This window comes from Bos grunniens, chromosome 6, assembly GCF_055505025.1.
Source record: "Bos grunniens cultivar Pamir isolate PY7600 chromosome 6, Bosgru_T2T1.0, whole genome shotgun sequence".
Taxonomy (NCBI): domain Eukaryota; kingdom Metazoa; phylum Chordata; class Mammalia; order Artiodactyla; family Bovidae; genus Bos; species Bos grunniens.
In genome coordinates this window covers 88,043,804-88,065,451 of record NC_141170.1, presented here as the reverse complement: position 1 = coordinate 88,065,451, position 21,648 = coordinate 88,043,804, and the positions used below count along the sequence as shown (strand labels likewise).

The 21,648-nt window shown below is 38.7% G+C and overlaps 1 protein-coding gene across 4 annotated transcripts in view; it reads right to left on the bottom strand.

Annotated features, from left to right (window-relative positions):
- SMARCAD1 (SNF2 related chromatin remodeling ATPase with DExD box 1) overlaps positions 1–19,278 on the bottom strand; it is a 90,664-nt gene extending 71,386 nt beyond the window's left edge. For 2 of the 4 annotated variants that reach the window (XM_086406554.1, XM_086406556.1), the window contains exons 1-2: positions 19,058–19,278; positions 18,210–18,448 (exon numbers count right to left, since the gene is read on the bottom strand). In XM_086406554.1, the coding sequence (XP_086262680.1) occupies positions 18,210–18,399 (190 nt within the window). In that variant the 5' untranslated portion in view covers positions 18,400–18,448; positions 19,058–19,278. The other 2 variants (XM_086406555.1, XM_086406557.1) reach the window with 2 other exon arrangements.
- Between the last annotated feature and the right edge of the window lie 2,370 nt (positions 19,279–21,648).

Genomic DNA, 21,648 nt, shown 5'->3' with positions numbered 1-21,648 from the left:
CACATCAGCAGATAATGGGATTAAAGTTTTACTGCCCACCACAGTAAGTCCCAGTTTTTCCCATGCCCAGTCCCTCCCATCAGGAATCTTACACAAGCCTCAGCCTCATGCACCAGAAGGCAAACAGAAGCAAGAAGAACCACAATCCTGCAGCACTAGAACAAAAACCACATCATAGAAAGTTAACCAGAATGAAAAAGCAGAGGGTTATATCCCAGATGAAAGGACTAGATAAAACCCCCTGAAAAACAACTAAATGAAATGGGGACAGGCCAACTTTCCAAAAAAAGAATTCAGAATAATGATAGTGAAGATGATCCAGGATCTCAGAAAAAGAATGGAGAAGATGCAAGAAATATTTACCAAAGACCCAGAAGAACTAAAGAATAAAGATGAACAATACACTAGAAGGAAGCAATAGCAAAATAACTGAGGCAGAAGAATGGGTAAGTGACCTGCAAGACAGAATGGTGGAAGTCACTGTTGCAGAACAGAATATAGAAAAAAAGAATGAAAAAGAATGAAGATAGCCTAAGAGACCTCTGCGGCTGCTGCTTCTAAGTCACTTCAGTCGTATCCGACTCTGTACGACCCCATAGACAGCAGCCCACCAGGCTCCCCCGTCCCTGGGATTCTCCAGGCAAGAACGCTGGAGTGGGTTGCCATTTCCTTCTTCAATGCATGAAAGTGAAAAGTGAAGGTGAAGCCGCTCAGTTGTGTCTGACCCTCAGCGACCCCATGGACTGCAAGTCTTTCAGGCTCCTCCATCCATAGGATTTTCCAGGCAAGAGTACTCGAGTGGGGTGCCATTGCCTTCTCCAGGGTTTCCAGAAAGAGAAGAGAGGGAGAAAGGACCTAAGGAAATATTTGAAAAGATAATAGCTGAAAACTTCCCTAAGATGGTAAAGGAAATAGTCAACCAAGTCTAGGAAGCACAGAGAATCCCAAGCAGGATAAACCCAAGGAGGAACAGACCGAGACACACAGTAATCAAAATGACAAAAATTAAAGAGCAAGATAAAATATTAAAAGCAACAAGGGGAAAAATGACAACATACAAGGGAACTCTCATCAGGCTATATTAGCTGATTTCAACAGCAACTCTACAAGCCAGAAGGGAATGGCACGACATATTTAAAGCGATGAAAGGGAAGAAACTACAACCAAGAATACTCTACCCAGCAGGACACTTGTTCAGATTCAGTGGAAAAATCAAAAGCTTTCCAAACAAGCAAAAGTTAAGAGAATTCAGCACCACCAAACTAGCTTTACAACAAATGCTATAGGAATTTCTCTAAGCAGTATGCACGAGAAGGAAAAAAATCTACACAAAATAAACCCAAAACAATTAAGAAAATGGTAATAGGATTGTATGTGTGTGTATGTGTGCGTGTGCATGCGCTCAGTTGCTTCAGTCTTGTCCAACTCTTTCTGACCTTTTTGACTGAAGCTTACCAGGCTCCTCTATCCATGGGATTCTCCAGGCAAGAATACTGGAGTGGGTTGCCATGCCCTCCTACAGGGGATCTTCCTAACCCAGGGACTTAATTTGCCATACATATGGATTATTACCTTAAACGTAAATGCATTAAATGCACCAACCAAAAGACAGACTGGCTGAATGAATGAAAAGATGTGCATGTATGCACTTCCACCTATCGCATCACTCTACTTAACCCCTCAAATTGTACATTATTATTTTATACTGTTAGGTTAATCATGTTTCCATTATGGCTTGCAACTGTAATTCTTTTATTTTTTGTCTGGCTATTGGTTGTGAAAAGTGATAAACATCTTTTACTGTTGTGGAAAAAAAAAAAAAATATATATATATATATACATATACACATTAAACATGTATACTACCCTGAACCAAGTGGCACCCCCAAAGCCTGATTGGCAAGTGACTAACAGCAGAGGAAATGGTTTGATAATATGGCGGAATGAGGGAAGATTATAAAACAAAAGCATTTCTCAAACTAAGGACCTCTTTTAAACTTCTCACTTTTAAAAAAATGAGGGCTCCACAAGAGTCTTTGCTTATGCTGGTTGTACCTATAATATTTACCTCATCAGAAAATAGTAACTAAGAAAATGTTTAAGAATTTATTTAGGACTTCCCTGGAGGTCCAGTGGTTAAAAATCCTCCTGACAATGCTGGGGACATCAGTTCAATCCCTGGTCCAGGTGGATTGCACACGCTGCAGGGCCACTAAGCCTGTGTGCCACAACAAGAGAAGCCACTGCAACGAGCGGCGGCATGCAGCAACTAGAGACAGCCTGAGCGCAGCAACGAAGGCCCAGCACAACCACAGAGCAAACAAGAGGAAGGAAGGAATGCTTAAAAAGAAAAAAAATTAATAAGAAAACTATATTCCTTCCTCCCCCATCCCTCAAATTCAGTGAGACAAGTAGCACTGTTTTAAATCTGTGAAGATTCCTGGTTTAATAGAAAGACAGCTAGATTCTCATATCTGTTTGTGCAATTATCTATTGAAGTGTATTGTTTTTGTTTGGTTTACAAAGGAAATCATGCCTCACCACAGTTACATAGTTAAGGAAGGAATATTTTTTAAAAATAAAAAATAGTTTTACTTTACTGTGGGTATTTTTTGACAATGAACCCAAATTTGACAGATGGTAGTTTTTCTAAAGGTTGTTGCAATGTGGAGTCTGAAATGATGTGAACGAACTTTTCATTCTGTTACATTAAAACGTTCCAGTCAATCTTGCACTTTAATAGCCCCTTAACCCACGCATTATCTTTTTAAAGCATTGTGTGCACTATCTTTTGGAAAATATTGGTTCACTCACTGATTAATGCATATCTTCCAAATGTTGACGTCATATTTTTTTACAAAAATGACATTCATTAATCTCACCACTGGTTTCTAAATATCTGGAGACTGTCAAAATCACATTTGTAGATAGGTTTTCCAAAATTCAAAAGTTTTCTTTGAAACTAGAATTTTATCATTTGCATAAATACTGTCAGTTGTTTTCCTTGATATCAGATCATTTTTTTGAAAAAAATGTCTGTTAAATACCTGTCTACATAGTGTGGTTTGTCAGTCATTCTTTTAAATAAAAATGGTGCTCTGTGAAATAATGACAAGCTCAGCTCAAACTCAAAGCAACTGCTCAAATGCTTTCTCCTCAGACAACCACTGCACTCCAGCATGCAGCGAAGGGGAGTTCACATTTTGTTTCAAAAAATATTAAAATGGTGCCTACTAATAAAGGTTGATTTATTAAAAACTATTTTTACTGCTTCATCAAGAACATTCTTAAGTGAAACTGACATTTAAAAATTTTAAGGATACAATGACAATTTAGAACAGCCTGGAATCTTGGCCTCAATTCACGCGAGGGTACCAGCAGTTTTACCTATCACTGCTTTTGCATCATTGGTGCAAATACCAGTATAGTGAAAAAGGCAGGCAATGTCTTAATATTATTATGAAATAGTTTTAACCCTTTTGGGTCCAAGGGAACTCAAAAATTCACAGGTCATACTTTGAAGAATAAAGGGATACAGTAAGAGCTTTACATAAAATATCAACTTTCTAGTATCAATAATCTGGAATTATAATAGTGCTGAAGTGCTTAGATTTGTTTGACTATTTTCAGAACAACCGGAAAAATAGCTAATAGCCAATGGCCAAAGAGATATTCCTGATGTAATGACATTTTTTGACCAAAGCAAAGAAGCACTTTTAAGCAACAGCACAAAGGAGACAGGAAGGAAGCAAAAAAGAAAACGATAGAAATGCGGGAAACAATGTGACAACTAGAAACAATTATAAAAGACACTGGCTACTACTCTATTCTGACTTTGTTGCAGGCCTGCTGTATTTAAGGCACTGTACCAGGAGGTTATGGATATTAAAGAAAAAAAAAAAAGGCAAGTTACAGTTCCACTTGCCCTAAAGAAACTAATTATAGGAGCTAAATAGCCATGTACATAAATAGCTATGTTATGAATCATAATCTGTGCCACCTGAGAGGAATCAACAAAATGCTAAAGGAACGTAAGGGAAAACAGCCTGTCCTTTCATGTAAAAATAACTTAAAAATCCTGTTTTAGGAACAGAAGATGGTATTTTCCCATTATCAAAGGCAATGGGAACCTACATCATTAGCATATGAAAGAAGATTCCAAGGTTCAAGGGAATAAGCACAAATGAAATTCTCCATTCAGTTCAGTTCAGTCGCTCAGTCCTGCCAGACTCTTCATAACCCCATGAATCGCAGCACGCCAGGCCTCCCTGTCCATCACCAACTCCCGGAGTTCACTCAGACTCACGTCCATCGAGTTGATGATGCCATCCAGCCATCTCATCCTCGGTCGTCCCCTTCTCCTCCTGCCCCCAATCCCTCCCAGCATCAGAGTCTTTTCTAATGAGTCAACTCTTCGCACGAGGTGGCCAAAGTACTGGAGTTTCAGCTTCAGCATCATTCCTTCCAAAGAAATCCCAGGGCTGATCTCCTTCAGAATGGACTGGTTGGATCTCCTTGCAGTCCAAGGGACTCTCAAGAGTCTTCTCCAACACCACAGTTCAAAAGCATCAATTCTTCGGCGCTCAGCCTTCTTCACAGTCCAATTCTCACATCCATACATGACCACTGGAAAAACCATAGCCTTGACTAGAGTTGGCAAAGTAATGTCTCTGCTTTTGAATATGCTATCTAGGTTGGTCATAACTTTCCTTCCAAGGAGTAAGCATCTTTTAATTTCATGGCTGCAGTCACCATCTGCAGTGATTTTGGAGCCCCAAAACGTAAAGTCTGACACTGTTTCCACTGTTTCCCCATCTATTTCCCATGAAGTGATGGGACCGGATGCCATGATCTTCGTTTTCTGAATGTTGACCTTTAAGCCAACTTTTTCACTCTCCACTTTCACTTTCATCAAGAGGCTTTTTAGTTCCTCTTCACTTTCTGCCACAAGGGTGGTGTGGTGTCATCTGCATATCTGAGGTTATTGATATTTCTCCTGGCAATCTTGATGCCAGCTTTTGCTTCTTCTAGCCCAGCGTTTCTCATGATGTACTCTGCTGCTGCTGCTAAGTTGCTTCAGTGGTATCCGACTCTGCGCAACCCCAGAGATGGCAGCCCACAAGGCTTCCCTGTCCCTGGGACTCTCCAGGCAAGAACACTGGAGTGGTTGCCATTTCCTTCTCCAATGCGTGAAAGTGAAGTCGCTCAGTCTTGTCCGACTCTAGCGACCCCATGGACTGCAGCCCACCTGGCTCCTCCATCCACGGGATTTTCTAGGCAAAAGTACTGGAGTGGGGTGCCATTGCCTTCTCCCATGATGTACTCTGCATATAAGTTAAATAAGCAGGGTGACAATATACAGCCTTGACGTACTCCTTTTCTTCTTGGAACCAGTCTGTTGTTCCATGTCCAGTTCTAACTGTTGCTTCCTGACCTGCATGTAGGTTTCTCAAGAGGCAGGTCAGGTGCTCTAATATCCCCAACTCTTTCAGAATTTTCCACAGTTTACTGTGATCCACACAGTCAAAGGTTTTGGCATAGTCAATAAAGCAGAAATAGATGTTTTTCTGGAACTCTCTTGCTTTTTCCATGATCCAGCAGATGTTGGCAATTTGATCTCTGGTTCCTCTGCCTTTTCTAAAACCAGCTTGAACATCAGGAAGTTCACGGTTCACATATTGCTGAAGCCTGGCTTGGAGAATTTTGAGCATTACTTTACTAGCATGTGAGATGAGTGCAATTGTGTGGTAGTTTGAGCATTCTTTGGCATTGCCTTTCTTTGGGATTGGAATGAAAACTGACCTTTTCCAGTCCTGTGGCCACTGCTGAGTTTTCCACATTTGCTGGCATATTGAGTGCAGCACTTTCACAGCATCATCTTTCAGGATTTGAAATAGCTCAACTGGAATTCCATCACCTCCACTAGCTTGTTCGTAGTAATGCTTTCTAAACCCACTTGACTTCACATTCCAGGATGTCTGGCTCTAGGTGAGTGATCACACCATCATTATTATTTTGGTCGTGAAGATCTTTTTTGTATAGTTCTTCTATGTATTCTTGCCACCTCTTCTTAATATATTCTGCTTCTGTCAGGTCCATACCATTTCTGTCCTTTATCGAGCCCATCTTTGAATGAAATGTTCCCTTGGTATCTCTAATTTTCTTGAAGAGATCTCTAGTCCTTCCCATTCTATTGTTTTCCTCTATTTCTTTGCATTGATCGCTGAAGGCGGCTTCCTTATCTCTCCTTGCTATTCTTTGGAACTCTGCATTCAAATGCGTATATCTTTCCTTTTCTCCTTTGCTTTTCACCTCTCTTCTTTTCACAGCTATTTGTAAGGCCTCCTCAGGCAGCCATTTTGCTTTTTTGCATTTCTTTTCCATGGCGATGGTCTTGATCCCTGTCTCCTGTACAATGTCACAAACCTCATTCCATAGTTCATCAGGCACTCTATCTATCAGATCTAGGCCCTTACATCTATTTCTCACTTCCACTGTATAATCATAAGAGATTTGATTTAGGTCATACCTAAGTGGTCTAGTGGTTTTCCCTACTTTCTTCAATTTAAGTCTGAATTTGGCAATAAGGAGCTCATGATCTTAGCCACAGTCAGCTCCTGGTCTTGTTTTTGCTGACTGTATAGAGCTTCTCCATCTTTGGCTGCAAAGAATATAATCAGTCTGATTTTGGTGTTGACCATCTGGTGATGTCCATGTGTAGAGTCTTCTCTTGTGTTGTTGGAAGAGGGTGTTTGCTATGACCAGTGCATTTTCTTGGCAAAAACTCTATTAGTCTTTGCCCTGCTTCATTCCGTATTCCAAGGCCAAATTTGCCTGTCACTTCAGGTGTTTCTTGACTTCCTACTTTTGCATTCCAGTCTCCTTTAATGAAAAGGACATCTTTTTCGGGTGTTAGTTTTAAAAGGTCTTGTAGGTCTTCATAGAGCCGTTCAACTTCAGCTTCTTCAGCGTTACTCATTGGGGCATAGACTTGGATTACTGTGATACTGAATGCAGCAACCCCACGCCCGAGGCCAGGGGTGGCAGCCGGGAGGAGCAACCCCATGTCCAAGGAGCGGTGGCTGCAGGGGCGCAGGAGGGCCTAGAGGAGCTATTCCACGTTCAAGGTCAGGAGGGGTGGCAATGAGGAGATAACCCTCGTCCAAGGTAAGGAATAGCGGCTGTGCTTTGCAGGAGCAGCTGTGAAGAGATACCCCACGTCCAAGGTAAGAGAAACCCAAGTAAGACGATAGGTGTTGCAAGACGGCATCAGAGGGCAGACACACTGAAACCATACTCAAAGAAGCTAGTCAATCTAATCACACCAGGACCACAGCCTTGTCTAACTCAATGAAACTAAGCCATGCTTGTGAGGCCACCCAAGACAGGTGGGTCATGGTGGAAAGGTCTGACAGAATGTGGTCCACTGGAGAAGGGAATGGCAAACCACTTCAGTATTCTTGCCTTGAGAACCCCATGAACAGTATGAAAAGGCAAAATGATAGGATATTGAAAGAGGAACTCCCCAGGTCACTAGGTGCCCAACGTGCTACTAGAGATCAGTGGAGAAATAACTCCAGAAAGAATGAAGGGATGGAGCCAAAGCAAAAACAATACCCAATTGTGGATGTGACTGGTGATAGAAGCAAGGTCCGATGCTATAAAGAGCAATATTGCATAGGAACCTGGAATGTCAGGTCCATGAATCAAGGCAAATTGGAAGTGGTCAAACAAGAGATGGCAAGAGTGAATGTCAACATTCTAGGAATCAGCAAACTAAAATGGACTGGAATGGGTGAATTTAACTCAGATGACGATTATATCTACTACTGCGTGCAGGAATCCCTTAGAAGAAATGGAGTACCCATCATGATCAACAAAAGAGTCCAAAAGGCAGTACTTGGATGCAATCTCAAAAATGACAGAATGATCTCTGTTCGTTTCCAAGGCGAACCATTCAATTCTCCATTAGTGGTGTGCAAACAGAAGACAAACTTATATCCTAAATTATTCCAGTATACATTTATTCATTTTCATACCTAAGTCTACCATCACACAAAAGAAGGATTTAAACACCTGCCACTGATTCTACCTTTCCAAGGGATCCCAGATCAAAAACTATTCAAAAGAAAAAAATCACTGCTAGGAGATTATGAATTCACACAGAAAAGTCTACATCAATTTGTTAATCCACAAATAAAGGTGATGCCAAAGTAGAATGAAAACACTTAAACCTTTGATTCTGTCCCGTAGACTTATGTAAGTGTGCCTTTTTGCCATTTTGACATTCTAATTGTGTGCTGTTCTACATGATTCAATTCTCTAATATGGCAACTGACTTTCAAGGCCGTTCCTTTCAAGGCCATTCCTAGTGAAGCACATCATACAATTGCCCCTTTAAAAGGTTTATTACCAAAAAAACAGATCATAAATTCTGGACAGTCTTGGGCTTCCCTGGTGGCTCAGTGGTATAGAATCTGCCTGCCAGTGGAGGAGACCTGGGTTCGATCCCACATGCCAAGGAGCAACTAAGCCTGTGTGCCCCAACTACTGAGCCTGTGCTCTGGAGCCTGCAAGCCTGTATGCTCTAGAGCCTGTGCTCTGCAACAAGAGCAGCCACCACAATGAAAAGCCTGTGCACCACAACTAGAAAGAAGGCCCTGCTCACCACAAAAAAGCCTGCACGGCGATGGAAGACCCAGTGCAGCCAAAAATAAAAATTAAAAAAATTAAGAAAATATAATCTGGACAGTCCTAATTTGAACAACATAGTAGACAGGGATCTTCAGCATCTTAGATAAATCAAACTATCTCTGATGAAAGCTCTCAAAAAAGACAAGGAATACACTAAAAGATTGAAGATTAGTTTCTCATACACTAGCTTAAAATGAGAAAGAAGAAACATTTCAGGCTTAAGCCAAAAGAAAAGGTAAAGATAAACAGAAAAAATGTAAAGGAAAGAGTCATGTGATTTATAATGGACAAGGTCAAAGTGTTAAACCTGAAAAGTACTTTTTAATAAGAATTTATATCTACATTAAAAACATAACTGACATGTACAAATGAATTTTAATAATGAAATGCATAAACATGGCAGGATACATAGAACAAAAAGTCAACAGAGACAAAAATGAGGCTTTAACTGTCTAGTCTAAACTCTTAATAGAAAAGGCAGCACCAAAATAATTAAGATATAAAAAGATATTTTTTAAACTATTTTGATTGGTACCTACTGTAAGAGACACATTATAGATTATGACCCTAAACACACAGATCACTAGTTATATAACAAAGGTCTCATAGGCTTTACTGTTATACTTTGATAATTTTCTATTTGTTGTATCTATGAAAAATAAGTTATATGCATTCAGCCAGGATCCAAGAAACTGACTTTATGACATGTTTGTAATCCAGTTTGAAAAAAATGATATAAATAATAACTCATTATTTTTGACATATAAGTAAATGTGTAATTAGATTATGCATTTTCAAGTACTCAGAGCTTTTACAGAAATTCTTTAGTAGGCCAAAAAGAATATCTCAGTAAATTCATCAAAGATGAAATATTACAGACTACATTCTCTGGTCACAAAAAGTAAAATTGGAAGTAAATGTTAATAATAATGTTGAAGCAAAATTTCAGTTACTTGGATATTAAAACAACAAATAAACAAGAAAAACAAAAGAAACCACTCCTTTAAACTCTCAGGTCCAAGAAGAAGAAAAAGCAAAAACATATTAAAATCTACAGTACAGGAATACCTCTTTTCTTGCATTTCACAGATACAGTGCTTTTTTTTTTTTTTACAAATTGAAGGTTGATGGCACCATATGTTGAGCAAGGTTTCTGACATTTTTTCCAACAGCATTTGCTCACTTCATGTCTCTCTGCCGTATTTTGGTAATAATTCTTGTAACATTTCAAATATTGTATGGTGATGTTTGTTACGGCGATCGGTCATCAGTGATCCTTGATATTACTGTTGTAATTGTTTTAGGTGCCCCAAAAGCACACATATAAAATGGCAAACTTAACTGATAAAACGTTTTATGTGTTTTGACTGCTCCACCCACCTGCCACTTCCTTCATCACTTTCCCCCTCTTCCAGCTTCCCTATTCCTTAAGACACAACAATAAATTAGGTCAGATACTAACCCTCCAATGGCCTCTAAGTATTCAAGAGAAAGGAAGAGTTGCACATTCCTCTCTCTAAATAAAAAGATGGAAATGTTTAAAGTTAGTGAGAAGGCAGGTCAAAAGCAAAGACAGGCTGAAAGTTAGGCCTCTTGCAGCAGTTAGCCAAGACATGAATGCAAAGGCAAAGTTCTGGAAGAAAATTAGAAATTCTACTCTAGTCAATCTACAAACAAGAAGCCAAACAGCTTTACTGCTGATATGGAGAAACTTTCAGTGGTCTGGATAAAAGGTTAAACCAGCCTCAGCACTCCCTTAAGCCAAAGCCTAATTCAGAGCAAGACCCTATCTCTTTCTTTCTATGAAGGCTGAGAGAGGTGAGAAAGTTGCAAGGAAAAAAGTTTGAAGCTTGAAGAAGTTAGTTCATAAGGCTGAAGGAAAGTAGTTGTCTCCATAACATACAAGTGCATGATGAAGCAAGAAGTACTGATGTAGAAACTGCAGCAAGATATCCAGAAGATTTAGCTAAGATAATTAAGGAAAGTGGCTACATTAAACAAGAAAAGTTTCAGTGTCAACCAAACAACCTTCTAATGGAAGAAGGTTCCATCTAGGACCTCCAGAGCTAGAGAGGAGAAGTCAATGTCTGGCTTAAAAGGATAGGCTGAGTCTCCTGTTAGGGGCTAATGTAGCTGGTGACTTTAGTTGAAACCACTGCTAATTTATCATGCCCGAAAATCTTAAGGCTCTTAAGAATTATGCTAAATCTACTCTGCCTGTGCTCTATAAATAAATGGAACAAAGCCTGGATGACAGAAAAGTTGTTTAAAACAGTTGTTTAAAATACTAAGTATTTTAAACCCACTGTTGTTACACCTACTGCTCAAAAAAACGACTGCTTTCAAAATATGACTGCTCAGGGAATTCCCCAGTGGCCCAGTGGTTAGAACTCTGGGTTTTCACTGGTGAGGGCCTGATTCAATCCCTGAATAGGGAACTAAGATCCAACAGATGTGAAAGAAGAAAATACGGATGGATATATTTATAATGTGGTGGTAGGGAATGGCTTTCTTTTATCAGTTCTGATCGGGACCTAAAACCATAAGCCTTAAAGAAAAAGATTAACAAACTGACCATTTAAAAATGGAAAACTTCTCTGTTGTAAACAACAAACAGAATTAAAAGACTGGAATAAAAAAAAAAAAAGGCAATTTAATCGTTCATTAGCCTTTTAAAGATTAGAAAGGTTTGCAATATTCTGGCCTGGTATGAAAAAGCAGACATCTGAAACCAGCCTGTAGTCTAGTGCAAACTGGTAAAACTATTATGATGGGTTATTTGGCAATTACTAAAATATTAATTCATATTCCTTCTAACATGACAATTTCATTTCCCAGAATTTTTCCACAGATTGTACACAGGCAAAAACATCAATATAAAAGAATGGTCACTACAGCATTCTTTAAAACAAAAAGAGGAAATTAACCAAAACAACCAATGTCTATTAACACGGAACTATATGAATTATAATACATCAATGTATAAGACATACTGTAGTCACATTCAAGTATAACATATTTTATATGAACATGGAAAACATAAAAAAAAATCTACTTTGAGGGGACTTCCCTGGCAGTCCAGTGGTTAAGAGACTGCACTTCCACCGCAGTAGGCATGTGTTTAATACCCAACTGGGCAACTAAGCACATGCAGCATGGCATTTGGGGGAACCCCCCCCAAATCTACTTTTTAGTCAATAGTGAGCTGCATTACAATATACATAATACTATTTTATCTAAAAAAAAAAACACAAAAAACCAACAACCTAGAATACATATAGGTAGGGAAAAAAATGAAAAAATGAAAATACCAACACTAAATGAAAAGATTACATTAGAGTCTCTCCATTACACAATTGTTATAATCATTTTTTATATAACACTTTATTTTGAAGAAAGCAGCACAAAAACTAAAAAGGTAGAAAAGGAAAACATAGACAAAAAATGTACATTTAAAATGAATTTAAGACATTTAGACTCACAGTACTTTCTATTAGAACAATTGAGCACTAATCTTTTTAACAAATACGACTCTTCAACTAATACTAGCAGACATTAGGAAACCAGAATTTCTATCCAAAGATAAAATGAGGATTCACATTTTGGCCACACACACTTAAGAGGACTCAGTAGTTAAAAGTATCACTCAACAGTTAAAGAATCGTGAGGTTAAAATGATACGTGCAGCTTCATCATTCAAATGATCTTATTCATTTTGATTTCAGAGAACAAATAGACAAAGGAAGTGAAGTCCAAAAGTGATAAGATTGTAGAATCCGTAAGTGGCAGAGCATTGTTCCTTGGAAATCTTTTCACAATTAAAAAATTTTTTCCTCCTACTTATTAACAACAGTTACTTTCAACATGATGACCACACCAAAATGGCAGCCACTATAGAAGACTGACCATTTCATTAAGAAATTCATCAAGCATACACTAAAGCTTTCCTCCATTCCAACCTCAGAACCACCTATGAATCATCTATTTTTCTCTTTTACTCCCATTCCCCTGGGTAAAATGTGTCTTCATGTTTTTCTCAAAGTTAAACAGTCCAGCTACAGTTGCACTCCTACCTCCCTGACGCCTCTCATCAGATACCACGCCCCGTCTTTCATCCTTTCCCCCTCCACTAGCTTCTTTCCCTCAGCTAAAAAGTATGCTCAATTTTCAATGTTCCTCAGACATCTTTTCTTGACATTATTTCCTCATCAAGCTGTTCTCTTTCCCTTGTTGGAATAGGAGTCTTCATCTGCTTAGTTTTCTATTGAAACTGCTATGGGCCAACAGGAACTTTAATTTCAAAGAAAAGAGGTCTCTGATCAGATCTCATTCAAACTGATTTCTCTGCAACATTTGATACTGTTCACTATACAACACCAATGTGGAAACTCCCCTTTCTTTTGCTTTCAGGGTATTACCATTTGCTTACTATTCTGTCATCCTTTATATCTTTCATTGGTTTCCCTTCCTTTATCCATTTTTAAATACTGATGCTTCTTACTATCTATTTTGTTTAGGACATTTTTTTGGCTGGGGGCGGGGGTGGGTAACTACCTCAAGGATGACTTCAAAGTTGATTTCTCATATTCCAACCATTCTCTGAGCCCTAAACTCCAATGTTCAACCCTCTACTAGACCTTGCTACTAAAACATAAACGCAAATTCAACATGTTTTGGTATCTATCTCTTAATCCTGCTGCCTAATTCAGTTGATAGTGCTACTCACTCAGCTGTCCAAGCAAGGAACATCTGCATTACCTTTAAATCCTCCACATTTAACTGATCATCAAATATCATCATATACATATCATATAAAACATCTCTAAACTGCCTCCTCTGTCATTTCCCTGTATTTAGGCTTCAATTATTCCAACAGTTTCATTGCTATTTCTCCCATACTGAAATGTTCTATATAATGTATACCAAATAAAGTCCATTCTCCCTGGGAGAGCATATAAATAGGCCTCTCAAAACCCACCAGTCTCTGTTTCTAAATCTTTTCTGCTTCATGCATACTGCCCTATACCTCCTCTTCCATAGATAACTTCACCTATTCCATTCACATACCACATTCCAAGGCAACATGCTTTTATCCCTTGTTCACTGAATAAGCAATGAGTCATTGTTTAGTGTTCACTCAGTCATTTCTCTATGATTTTTCCTGATTCTCTGCAGAAAGAAGGAATAATCTAATCACTGTGAATTAGACTGCGGTCCTACACTGCTTAATATCTTCCCTTATTAGAAGTTACCACATTGTGCTATTTTAACCATATATATTTATGTGTTCTTTCCTCTTGGTGCTCCTTGAGGATCATGCTTAGCTCAATGTTTTATTCTTTATGCATAAAACAGTAGATTCTCTACTCTCACACTCATTTGTCACTGCTTTATTCTCTCCAAACCTGCTATGCTCCCAGAAAAGTAAAATAAAAAAGAAAATGTAAGTAGTAATGACTGATAACTCCAGGCACTAATGAGAGTAAAATAAACCGAGGTGGGGGGAGGCGACCCACAGGTTAAGTGTATGCCCTCATAGCCAAAGGCTGGATTAAGGGAGCCTGCCCTCTATCAAAGGTAGTTTCAAGTATCCCAGGCTAAAGATGACTGATGGCTATGGCACTGTTTCACAATCATAAAGAGGAAGAGGGACATTTAAAAATATGTACGAAGTACTATTATCACCTATTCATCATTCAATACTCCTTTTTTCAACACATACTTTGAATGCCTACTATACACCAATCATTGTTCTAAGCAATGGGGATGGACAGATAGGTAAACCAGGTCTTTGCTCTCACAGATCTTACATTCTAATAAGTGGAACATAAATACATAATGCAAAGTTAGTGATGGATACTATACAGAAAAATACAGTAAAGGGGGTGAGGGTTGCTACTTTAGAGAGTAATCAAGAAAAGACCTTCTTAAAAAAAGGTAACATTTCACTAAGTCCTAATACAACAGCAGAGTCACATGCAGATAACAAGAGAAAGCGTCTTGGAGGCAGATGGAAAAGCATATAGGAAGAAGAAAAGATTGAATGGGGTTTGGCATATTCAAGGAACAGTGTCCCTGTGGCACTGTAACTGAAGGAGAATGGTATAAAATAAAATCTTAACTCTTAGGTAAAATAATTGGATTATCTGAGAAAGAGTGATAACAGGTAATTTTAACCACATACAATTTCCATCCTGTAAGTGGACTCAGACCCTAAAACTGATGTAAATAAACAAATGTAGCCTAATTCTACATAATAAGAGTAATTACCGGTTGATGATAAAGAAAGGTCAATATTCATATCCCACTGATGATACGTCCACTGATTTCCCAATGTCCATATTCAGTCTGATCTTAAATCCAATTTTAGTGTGTTGACCTCTCCTCGGAACCGTGTGTACGCACGCTCGATTGTGTCTGGTTCTTTAGAACCCCATGGACTGTAGCCCACCAGACTCCTCTGTCCATGGGATTCTCCAGGCAAGAATACTGGAGTGGGTTGCCATTCCCTTCTCCAGGAGATCTTCCCAACTCAGGGATCGAACCAGGGTCTCTTATGTCTCCTGCACTGGCAGGCAGGGTTCTTTACTACTACCACCACCTGGGAAGCCAGGGGCCCAAGGCCTGATGTTTATTTCAGCACCCCTCTCCCGCCATGCTAAGTTAACCTGCTTTTGGTCTACTGCTTAACTGGCAGGCTCCCCTTGTGGCTCAGCTGGTAAAGAATCTGCCTGCAACGTGGGAGACCTGGGTTCAATCCCTGGGTTGGGAAGATCCCCTGGAGAAGGGAAAGGCTAACTACTCCAGTATTTTGGCCTGGAGAATTCTAGGGACTCTATAGTCCATGGGGTCAGAGAGTTGGACATGAGCGATTCTCACTTTCAAACTCAGGGCAGGACCTTTGATTCTCATTTGAATTTTTAAAGGCATACCCAAGGTCTTACAGTGGGTACTTCATACCTATTCTAATGTATAGAACTACCTTTATTCCCCTCAATTACTTAAACTAAGATCCTTAACATCCATTTTATCTCATTCCTACACAAGGACCCAGATGTAAAATCTTGTACTTTCTTACTCTGAAACTCTTAAGCCTTGTTCTTCTGTTTGTACTGCCACTGCTGTTTGGATTAAAAGAGCTTCCCAAATGATTTCTCTCCCTTTAAACACTACACTCTAGCAATACATAGGTTTCATGACTGCCAGGTTGATTTTTTTTTTTTACAAAACAAGTTTCTTTCATTATTTTACCCAAGGGCTTCCCTGGTGGCTCAGTGGTAGAGAATCTGCAAACCAATGCAGGAGACTCGGGTTCGATCCTTGGGTCAGGAAGATCCCTTAGAGAAGGAAATGACAACCCACTCCAGCACTCTTGCCTGGGAAATCTCACAGACAGAGGAGCCTCGTGGGCTACAGTCCCTGGGGCTGCAAATATTCAGACATGACTTAGCGACTAAATAAGTACCTCTGGAGTACCTATAATATTAAGTCTAAACTTTGCCTTACTTTTCAAGATTCTCAAAAATCTACAGGATCAATTAAAATAATCTTTTCAGTAAGCAAAGCTCTCTCTTCCAAGGAGGATGAATCCTTACCACTCCTGGAACAAACTTGATTTTTGTAATTCCCAAGTGTCATTAAGACTTACCCCACAATTTCTAAAGCAATCTCAGTTTTAAAAAGAATTTACATATGGAAAGTCCAAATAAAGAGAAAAGAAGCGAAGTCTCCTTAGAGAAAAAAAGGAAAGCAGAAAAAACACCTTCTGATTAGAAAAAGAAACTAAAAATTTTACATTACTGATAAATAACTGAAACATTTCATTAAATTCCACTTTACAAAGTGTTTTTATTTTAGAGATGAAAAAACTGTGGATCTCAGAAAATCTGAGTTACTTCTCCGATGTCCCATTTAACAAAAATTAAGAAGCAGAGGCTCCCAAGGACTCAACATCCCATGCCTACACCCTGGCCTTTCCTTCCCTAACCACAGAATAAACAGATTAAAATATTTAGTTAAAATATTAAAGTACCTGGATGTTTAGACATTAATGACAGCATGTTATGCAAACCAAATTATCTGCTGAAAGAATGCACACAGGGATGTCACTCGTGCTTAAATCTTTCAGTGCTCTGAATTTAGGTTAAGTTCAAAATTCTTCGAATAAACAAAGCCTTTCAAAATTTGATTCCTAATTACCAGTTAGTCACACCTACCAAATTGTTCCATCAAGTTCCAATTACACCTAAGTATTTAAATTGTTATTCTAATGATAACTTGTAGGGACTGTTTTCAATGTTATATTTAGGTAGAACAGCAAACAAAATGGGGATATCAAGGGTAAAGACAAATATTACTAATTCTGTAATTTAAAAGGTGCTTATGAAATACTGAGCTTTACACTAAAAAGGGTATTACTGAAATAAACATTAAAATATAACTTCTAATATTCCTTTCATCCTTCATTAGAAACTGAGTGACATAAATGATTAAAAGTTTAAGTTCAAGAATTAGATTGCTTGGATTTGAGCTCTGGTTCCACCAACTTCCCAACTTTACCCACCAGGTCTCATTTCTTCAAAATGTGGGTAATATCTTGTAGGCCTGTTTTAATAAGAGAATATGAACCACTCACCATTATGACTAAAACATAGCAGCAGTTCAAATATATACTAATAGTTAACTGTCAGAAGAACACAGATTAAGATGGGGATGCTAATTTTTGGCTTTCTCAAACCCTACTGTTCGTAACAATTTGCTGAAGAGGTTAAAAAAATGAAGAACCACCATGAAGAACACCAATTATTGGGACTTCCCCTGTTGTCCAATGGTTTAGATTTCAAATGCCAATGCAGAGGTGTGGGTTCAGATCCTTGGTCAGGGAGCTAAGATCCCAGATCTCTTGAGGTCAAAAAAATGGAAACATAGAAGCAATATTGTAACAAATTCAATATAGATTTAAAAAAAAAAACAGTCCATATTAAAAAAAAAAAAAACTCAAAGGAAAAAAAATTATTCATATGCACTTTGGAAGTCAGTGGTTGGCAAAATCTGAATGTGACCTGCTCTTCATTTGTTCATAGACGTTTTCTTCAGGCAACCTTGAATAAAGTCTTAGCTCACAGCAGGTTATCAATTTTTTTTGGAGAAATACTGGAATGAATTTAAATGTGTGGCAGTAACAGCCTCAAAATCTATCATAGGACTGAATCACCTAGTTCTTTTTCCCATAGCTGCCATTCTGACCTAAATTCTGATTTTAGCTGCCATCACTGGGCCATATTTAAGAACTTATGCAGAAGTGAAACAACTATGGACGGATAATCAGTTGGAGGTACATGGCGCCTATGGCAGCCCCGAAGCTGCATGTAAAAGGGCATGGTGAAGGACAATGCATCAGTATGTATGACATCAAGAACAGAAATCAGAATCTCTTCTGCTTTTCTTCTTAAAAAACAAAAACAAAAACACGAAACTCTCTTGATGCTGTATCAATTTCTAACATTGTAACTCACCTGTTTTTTCAGTTACATCTGAATCAGGGGTGCCTGCCCTGCTAACTTCCCCTTCAGCATTCTCCTCTTCAGCACTAAGAGAAATTGGTGAAGAAGGGCCAGGCTGGGAGGGTTGAGGGGTTGCTTCGGGCGCTTCCTCAATCTTATTTCTTTTCTCAAAGCGAAAACGGTCCAGGTTGAAAAGATTCATATTGATATAAACTACCACTTCGTGGGGTTTGGCGCTATAGGTGAACTATCTGCAGGGAGAAAATAAAAAGAGAAAAAGAGGCCATGAAAACAACATAAAATACAAAGCCACAGCAGTTCATTCCCAAGGCAATTAAGTGCCCGCAAACATGCCAGTGGCTCAGCATGACTATTATGGCTGCGCTTCATTGTTAGGCCATAACAATCAGGTGGACAGGGGTATCCTTTTAAAATTTTCCATTGCTTTTTTTCACTCCCTCTCTCCCCCACCCCCGCCCTTCCTTCCTAGAACCACACGCTGACCCTCGCGCAACCTCCTCTTACCCCAGCACGCGCGGGCACGTTCCCCACGCTAACTCCCCTGCGGGCCGCGCGCCCGCCCACAGTGAGAGAGACTCCCTGTACTAAGATGCTCCCTGCCTCGAGAAAGGACGTGCCAGGGCCCGTGCCTCGACACTGCAGGGACACAAAGGGGCCAAAGCAGGGGAGCGGCGGAGGCCGTGGTGGCGGGCACCCGCCCGGAAGTTGACGCGGCGCGAGCCCAGCTGAGAGGAAGCTGATAGGATCAAGAAAACACAGGGAAGATTCAGAAGTGCAGACTGCTGAGGCATCTCTTTCAACGATCGCTTGCTCTCTATCACTCTCCCCCTAGTACTTACAGTCTTGCAACTTCGGTGCGCTTAACAAAGAATGAAAAGCAAAAATAATTCTTGGCGTGCAGCGACGGTAGCCGGGCCGGGACCTTCTAAAACAGCACGGAGAAGCCCAATGAGCGCGCAGTGATGACGCAACACGCAACCTAGGCTTTTCTCTTCCCCAGCGACGTGCGAGGGGAAAAATGTCTAGGCGCGCGCCGTTGTCATGGTAACCCGTATCCGCCTCTTTCCCTTGGAAGCGCGCTTGTGGCCTGTCTCTCCAGGTTAGCCAGAAAGTTGTTAAGTAGAACAATAATAAATAACACAATGACAATAAATAGCCTAATAAGGATATTTAATATAATATCTGACATATTATAATCTATACATTTATATAATCTGTAAACAGTATAACACCGTTGTTCTAAAGGCATTACGTATAATCGCAACCCTTTCAAGAAGCCTGTTTTTATAAAACAAGGAAACTGAGGCCTGCAGATGTTAAGTAGCGAAGAGGGAAAATCGAGGTATGTTGAATTTAAAAGCGTATTAACTGCCTCTGCACTGTTGGTGGGATTATTCCTAGAGTGGAATATGACAATTCACATATCTTGATAGAAGTATTAAGAATATTTCCTCTCTTTGCTCCAACATTAAAATAAACAGACAGTTTTTGAATCGTAATTTGATCCCCTGGTTGGCATTTACCTTGAAGAATTTCTATAAGTCATTCTTCTGCCAAATACATTGGTCGTTGTAAACAAATTAGCACTGTTTTTAAATCAGTGTTTTGAATTATGTAACGTAAACCCACAATTTGAATTGTGTAATGTAAACCCATAATTACAAAAATTAATTTTGTAATTAATTATCTGGGTCCATAAGATTCAGGATCAATGACTGAACAATTGGGATTTCCATTGTACTTATCCTTGATATCCCATGAAATGCCCTAGATTTATGCATTAACTTATAAATAGTAAATTCTTTTTGTTAATGAAAAATATTTGCTTTAAGATCTCTTAGCAACTTTCAAATATGCAATACAGGATTATTAACTGTAGTCACTGTGCTGTATGTGTAATAGAAAAAAATGAATCTTTGCTTTACATGCAGAAAGATCTAGCATTGAAAATGGATTCGATTAGCTTGATGACTTTGGTCATATTGTAAATAACATCTCTGAGTCTCAGTTTCCTCATCTTTAATTGTGGTTGATGATACTATTGACATCTTTGCTACCATTAGGGGCTTGTGTTCATGCATATGGACCCCCACCTCAAATGTCCAAGTCTGACACTACCTAGGAGTTGGCATAGTTTTTAAAAAAGTATGCTCTGTTAAGTTTGAGTTTTAGATAAACAATGAGTATTTTTTAGCATAATTATGTCCTATGCAATATTTGGAACTTGTCCATACTAAACAGTTACATGTTGTTCGTCTGAAATTTAAATTTAACGACGTGTCCTGTATTGTATTTGGCAAACTTACTTTCACCCTACCACTTTATCACCCCTTTGACCTAGGGACTTTTTGGTACACATTGGTCTAAGGATATAGATACTAGAAACACAATTGGCCCTCAACAGAAAAGACCTGGGGAAAAGTCACTGTTAGCCATTTTGGAGCCATGTGAGCAGAGCATTTTGAGAACCAAGTACTCAAAAGCAGTCCACCTTATTCCAAGAACTCACTTGATGATTTGAACAAACCTACTTGGTTATTTTAAGGAATAAAACATTCATTAGATTTGTAAATTTTGCTAAAACTTTTGGCTCATTCTCACTGACTATGGTAACAACTAATTTTTTTTATTGTTTTCTACTTTTAAGTTTTTTTAAAGAAATAATTGAAGTATAGTTGATTTATAATGTCGAGGCTATCCACTAAAAGTATCCCAAAAAATTTTTTTTAATTTCAAGAATTTACAAAAAAAAAGTCTTGCAAGCCTTTTTTCTTCCCCCACCAAAAAACCCCCTTTATAGAGCCTATAAAGGGACAAAAAAAAAAAAAAGTAAAAAAACTTGTTCATTAAACTAAATGCCTGAAGGTAATTCTGCAGTATCTACAGAGATGTGGAGGAAAGGATTAGGACTCAGCAATTTTCTAGATCGTATGTGGGGGTGTGTGTGTGTGTATGTGATTGGCCAAAAAGTTAAAATATTAGTTTATTACAGAAAAACCCAAATGAGTATTTTGGCCAGCCCAATATTATTCATTTGTGCAAGAAAAAAAATTTAATTTTATATCTTGGAAATACGTCTTCCTTAAAATGTTCCCAAAGACATAAATCCAGCTTACAGGGTAAAGAAATGAAGGTTTCAAGAATGACCAATTCATGGTGTAAAAGTATTCTGTTGAGACTAAACACAGTTAGATCTTAATAATTATAAATAAGGCATACTAGTCAACTTTTTGTTGCATTACCAATATAAAATTTTACTTGAATAAAACAATAAGCTTGATTGTCTAGTGTAGGTCAACTTCAGATTACAACGACTGTCTGCACAAAGTACATATTCGTAAATATTTGTTAAGTGAAAATAACCAGACAAAATTTCAGAGCAGATAGATAAACAGAAATAAGTTTTAGAATAAGCTGAGAATCTTCAAAA